This window comes from Stegastes partitus, unplaced genomic scaffold, assembly GCF_000690725.1.
Source record: "Stegastes partitus isolate 25-593 unplaced genomic scaffold, Stegastes_partitus-1.0.2 Scaffold460, whole genome shotgun sequence".
NCBI classification, from domain to species: domain Eukaryota; kingdom Metazoa; phylum Chordata; class Actinopteri; family Pomacentridae; genus Stegastes; species Stegastes partitus.
In genome coordinates this window covers 365,423-371,488 of record NW_007578191.1, presented here as the reverse complement: position 1 = coordinate 371,488, position 6,066 = coordinate 365,423, and the positions used below count along the sequence as shown (strand labels likewise).

At 43.1% G+C, this 6,066-nt stretch overlaps 1 protein-coding gene across 3 annotated transcripts in view; it reads right to left on the bottom strand.

Annotated features, from left to right (window-relative positions):
• Nucleotides 1-6,066, bottom strand: part of mrps27 (mitochondrial ribosomal protein S27) — a 35,971-nt gene continuing 29,905 nt past the window's right edge. For all 3 annotated transcript variants that reach the window (XM_008286624.1, XM_008286623.1, XM_008286622.1), the window contains 2 exons: nucleotides 3,675-3,860; nucleotides 1-431 (listed from right to left, as the gene is read on the bottom strand). In XM_008286624.1, the coding sequence (XP_008284846.1) occupies nucleotides 165-431; nucleotides 3,675-3,860 (453 nt within the window). In that variant the 3' untranslated portion in view covers nucleotides 1-164. The remainder of the gene's footprint in view (nucleotides 432-3,674; nucleotides 3,861-6,066) is intronic.

Sequence of the window (6,066 nt, the reverse complement as noted above, 5' to 3'; positions counted from 1 at the left end):
TTCTGTTACAAATGAAATCTGTTTTATTTCGATGTTCGTATTAGCCCTGTTCTATAAACAGAGCAGCACAAAAGCACACAACAGTTATTTACAAAAGTAACTGGAGACACGAGCAGATGTAATGTTGATATTATAAACACAGCTTTAACGTACAGACTCAGCGGTCAGTTTACTGATAGACTCGCTTTCCGCTTAGCTGCAGCCCTGGCAGCTAATCGCTCCCGTTTCTCCTGCGCACCTTTCTCTCTCATCTCCTTCTCTCTCTGGCTCAGCTGCCTCTTCTCGGCATCCCAGGCCTGCACCCGGCTCTGGTACTGCTCCAGGTCCAGTGTCTCTGCAGCAGCCAGGTTCTGCTGGGCCAGAGCGGTCACTAAATCCTGGAAGGAGGCCGCCTCCACTTTACCCTGAGACTCCAGCTGGCTGCTCAGCTCCTAGAGAGGCAGGTACACAAGAAAAGGTGAAATGCAGAACAGTAACTCTCATCGCTTCGTTTAAATGACTTCCAAATTCAATACATTTCAAAATGCTCACGTTTCTCTAAAAACATTCCTGAAATCTCAAAAGGGATTGATGATGTGGAGTTTCGGTCTATTAAACCTTTAATAAAGAAATCTGAGAATCCACGTTTCATTTTAGAAACTAGAAAAAAAAAGGTCTCAAACGTGTGCTACTGAGAAGTTCAGGTATTAACGATGTTTAACAGTCAGGTGGCTTTTTTTTAAAAACCTAACAAAGCTCCTATCAGCCACAAAACTTAGATGATTGGCACAAGTTTTTAAACCTGTACATCTGTGGGGAAATATGCCTGTTTGACGTCAAACTCACAGCCTGGAGAGAAAAATCAATAACGAAAGTCTAAATGAGTGCAGTGAGTAATTCTGTCTGGCAGCGCTGTGTTTATTGCTGTTGTTGTTGTTTTCTCAATTTTGCTACATCCTGTAATTTCACAATCACAGAACTTCAGCATCCAGCATTGCACTCTTTGTTACTGTATTGTTTGTGTCTGTATTTGTGCCCATATGAAATGATGGTAGGCATCTGTCATGTGTTCTTGTTTAATTTGTGCATCACTCTTCTTGTGAGACTGTAACATCCATCCATTATCTATACACCGCTTAATCCTCACTCGGGGGGCTGGAGTCTATCCCAGCTGACTCAGGGTGAAGGCAGGTTCACCTGGACAGGTAACCAGTCTATCACAGGGCCACACCGAGAGACAGACAACCAAGCACACTCACATTCACACCTACGGATAATTTAGGATCACCAATTAACCTCAACATGTTTCTGGACCCGGAGAGAACCCACGCTGCACGGGGAGAACATGGAGACTCCACGCAGGAAGATCCTGGGTGTCCTCACCGGGACGCAAACCGGCGACCTTCTAGCTGCGAGGCAACGATGCTAACCACCGAGCCACCTTGCAGCCTGAGACTGTAACATTTTTGGGAAAATCTGAGATAATCGATCATGCCTCCAGCCCCCCCTGTGACCCTAGTGAGGATTAAGCGGTGTATAGATAATGGATGGATTCAGCTTGCCGGGCTTCAAACAATGTGGCTATTACTATTACTATTACTATTACTGTTACTATTACTATGGCTATTAATCTTGACCAATCAGGTTTCAGATGTGAGGTAGCCCCTGAGAGACGTTGATCGACTGATGGTTACTCCAATCACCTGTGAGGTGTTTCCTGACAGTGGTTGCTATTTTCCAAACAGTTTCCAGGGACATGTTTTAAATGGTAAATGGTCGGCACTTATATAGCTTTTATCCAAAGCGCTTTACAATGTGTTTCTCATTCACCCATTCACACACACATTCATGCACCAATGGCGACAGAGCTGCCATGCAAGGTGCTGCCTGCCATTGGGAGCAACTTGGGGTTCAGTGTCTTGCCCAAGGACACTGTGGAGGGGCGGGGGATGGAACCACCAACCTCGCGATCAGAGGACAACCCGCTCTACCACCTGAGCCAGAGCCGCCCATTTTGAACCTGTGTATCTATGTATGTCAGATAATGAATTAGATTTGCAAACAGCATCAAAGCTTCTTGTAGTCGACCACTCTGACTGGCTGGTGTCACATATTAAATAAACGAACTTTACCAGTCAAACACCTTAAATGAGTTTTTAACCACTATGGAGCCATTTCTCTCTAAGTGGGGCTGTGTTTTCTTTGTCCAACTATAGGAACACCAGGAAGCACATGAACGCACACATCTGCATTCGATGAAATCCACATTCCTGCTCATGGCTTCACACGATCCACAGGTGGTGGGAACGTGTCAGAAATCCTAACGCACCAACAAAGGCAGGAAAGAAGCTGAAAATGTGGGTGAAAATGCCTTATGAGGAAGGAAACAAATTCAACACGAGCACGGTGAGTAAATGTAAACAGAAATTATGTTTATTTAAAGAGCGCCGTTTACGCAGCGTTAGCAGCGAGGTGAAGACACTAAAGCAGCTCCGTTTAACCGTCGATTACTGAAGCGCCGATGTATCCTCGCAGGTGAATCACTAAATGACGGCCGTTTCTGAAAAAAGGCGGTTTTGTGGAGAAAAGCAGGATATTATCTCAAGATGACAGAGGCTGCACCCCAGAGGCTGTTTGATTTTATTATTACAAGCCACTGGGTACAAAACCAATAATGACGCTCTTGGAAGCATCCGGTTCTCCAAAGCAGACCTTTTTTTTAGTTTCTTTTTAAATCAAGAAGAGTCAGAGGAGTTTTAATTCTCTGTCTTGATTGTGTGCTCAGGCTTTGTGTAAAAGGTATTTAGCTAATGAAATTTTAATCAGTCCCAAAACCCACAGTATGCAGCTCACTACAATTTGACTTCTGAGTTACAAAGTCAGGAATTATTGTTTGTTTATGACAAGTTCAAGGAAAACCGATGATGAACTGGTTGTTCAGTTGCACATCTTCAATCATCTCGAAGCTTTGTTATCATAAAGTATGGATATTTAAAATGGTATCTGTGGAGTCTTAGCTTGATTTATCAAATACTTTCTGAGATAATATTAAAAAATTGACAGTCAAGCCACCTTAAGCATGTTTTTTTCCCACATTAAAACTTGAGGTTGTTTGAACAACAATATCTCAGAAATATTAAAGATAAAAACTTGAAATTTTCACTGTTATTTCTCATCATGTCATTGATTCGGAATCTGCAATACTGGACAAGAAGAGCAAATTATATCTGATTAGTTGAAATATGAAAAAAATAACTGAAGTTGCATGAAAGTCCCATCTTTGAGCTCACATGAACAAGAAACCTGACGATGTAGACGTCAACTCGTCGACTTTTCTAAACCGGATGTAGTTGAATTTCATGATTACACAAAACAAGAAACACAGAACACTTTAAAATCTGAAACAACTGGTTCTCCAAATATAACTAAGAGTGTTTTTGTTTTTTTTTAATGTGGGAACTATTTAAATTTTCAGGCTTTTATCATTAATAGTTCCTGAGATATTGTCGCCTAAACACAGTCTCGAATCTCAACTTGAGAAAAAAAAACGATCTAAATGTTCAAAAATATCTTATAAATATCTATAATTCATGCTAATTTTTTTTTAGGTAAACTACAAAAGGTCAAGTAGAACTTGCTCTAAAAAAATGCTGATTTGAGATGGAAAGACCCTTCATTTGAAACAACAAACCCACCTTGAACCTGCTGATATATTGGGGAAGCTTCGCCTTCTCAGCCTCGTCCTTTTCATCTACAGCCTCTGCTTTCTTGTCTTCTTCACCTCCTGACTCCTCTCCGGAAGAGTCTGTGTCTGAGGTCGCGGCTGAGGTTGAGGTTGAGGTGGAGGACAGTTCCTGCAGCAAGTCGTTCACATTGTCCAGCTGGAAAATAATAAAAACAAATGTTGAGCGTGCAGAAAGACGATCAATCTACGTGTAGTTCTTTTTTTATTTCTGAAACCGCTTTGACTGCCTGGAAAGTTTTTTTTATTGTGTGTGAAAGTTCAATATGTTTTGACATTTTAAGAAAATTCTGTTTCTTACTTGAATGATTACAGAAGCGACATGTAATGACGACAAAACCTGAGCACCTCAGCTCTTGATCTGAGGAGGAGGTAAGATTAACAGTGACCTGAGGCAGCGGCGTCATTGGAGATGTAATACTTCCTCTCTGTCCTACGGTGTTATCTTCTCCGTCTACATTATTGCCGTCTGACACGGGCTGTTAAGTTCCTGTTGCAGTGATTGTCCCAGACATCCTCGCTGCTCCAGGCTTCTTTACTATCTCATTAGACAAAGCTGAGCTATTGAAGTGGACAGCGCAGGCCACATCAGAGGCGCTACAACCGACTGCGTACGCGTAAAAATAACAACAACATGACAGCGTGCGTGTTCCGTGTCAGCAGATGAAGGCCGTCTGGGACGTGCAGCCCACCTGGAAAGTGACAACAGTCGGTCTGCGGTGTGTAACACCGCCTCGCAGGACCACGGCAGTCTCGTTTTTAATCCTATTTGTAAGAAAATGTAATCCAGCAGTAACGCAACGCTTTGGGAAATATGCCTGGTTGACGTCAAACTCGGAGTCTGGGGAGAAAAATCGATAGCAGAGGTTTAAACGAGAGCAGGGAGTGATGCCGTCTGGCTGGGTTGCTGTTTTTTTTGTAATTTCATGAGCCCAGAACATAAATGTTATATGTTGGGTTGTTACTGTATTGTTTGTTTCTGCCCATATAAAATGATCATGTATTAATCATCTTATATCATATTTGTTATCCAATCTGTGAGTCACTCTGCAACAGACAGCTGGATTTTTCGCAATCCATCTCGCTGGGCTTCAAACGACGTGCTTACGATCGATCCACGCTTGGTTTTGACCAATCAGGGTTTCAGTCGGCTCCCGAGAGACGTTCATCAACAGATTGTTCACGCAATCACCTGCTAAGTGTTTCCTGAAAGTGGGCTGCTCTTTTCCAAGGACGACTTCTCGGACCGTGAGGTGTAACGAACCCTCAGGCACATTCAGGTTGATAAAGTTGGTCACAGTCAAGAAGCTGCTGACTGGAAATGAGCCACCACATCTAACTGGGGATAATTGGAGATGAATCTTTTTTCTGTCCCGACGGCATCTTTAACGAAATGCAGAACAACACACCGCGTTAAGTCCAAGGATTATTGATGCAGTCGAAACCGAGCCAGTTGGGACTTGATCTATGTAACTGACAGAACAAACAATGACTTTTAAACTGTTTATTTCTGATTCAGCCACTCTGGTTAGTATCTGATCTGCTTAATGAGGTCAGCCTTGAGCCATGTCACCGTTACATGGATTGGATCAGCTCACCTTTGTTCTAACAGCCAGCCGGTCACACATCCAGTAGTCACCGGAGCTCTACTCATAACAAGTTAAGACGTTGAGCAGTCTTGCCTGTCACTGGCTTAAGTTCTTTTCTAGACACGTACAACAAAACTGTGTGAATTATAACGAGTTTTATGAGCAGGAAAGGTTCTTCTTTTTGGTGGTAAAACAAGTAAAAAGTACAAATTCATATATACCATCCATCCATAATCTATACACCGCTTAATCCTCACTAAGGTCATGAGGGGCTGGAGTCTATCCCAGCTGACTCAGGGTGAAGGCAGGTTCACCTGGACAGGTAACCAGTCTATCACAGGGCTACACCGAGAGACAGACAACCTACGGACAATTTAGAATCACCAATTAACCTCAACATGTTTTTGGAAGGAAGCCGGAGAACTCGGAGAGCACCCACGCTGCACGGGGAGAACATGCAAACTCCATGCATAAGGATCCCGGGTGCCCTCACCGGGACGTGAACCAGTGACCTTCTTGCTGCGAGGTAACACTGCTAACCACTGCGCCACCTTGCAGCCCATTCATATATTCATTCATGCAAATATTCTTAAATTTGTGTTCTAGTATCCTTGTGTTCCTCTGTTTTTCTCATTTATATTGTGTATTTAGGGCTGCAAGGTGGTTCAGTGGTTAGCACTGTTGCCTCGCAGCAAGAAGGTCGCTGGTTCATGTCCAGGTGAGGACACCCGGGATCTTACTGCGTGGAGTTTGCAT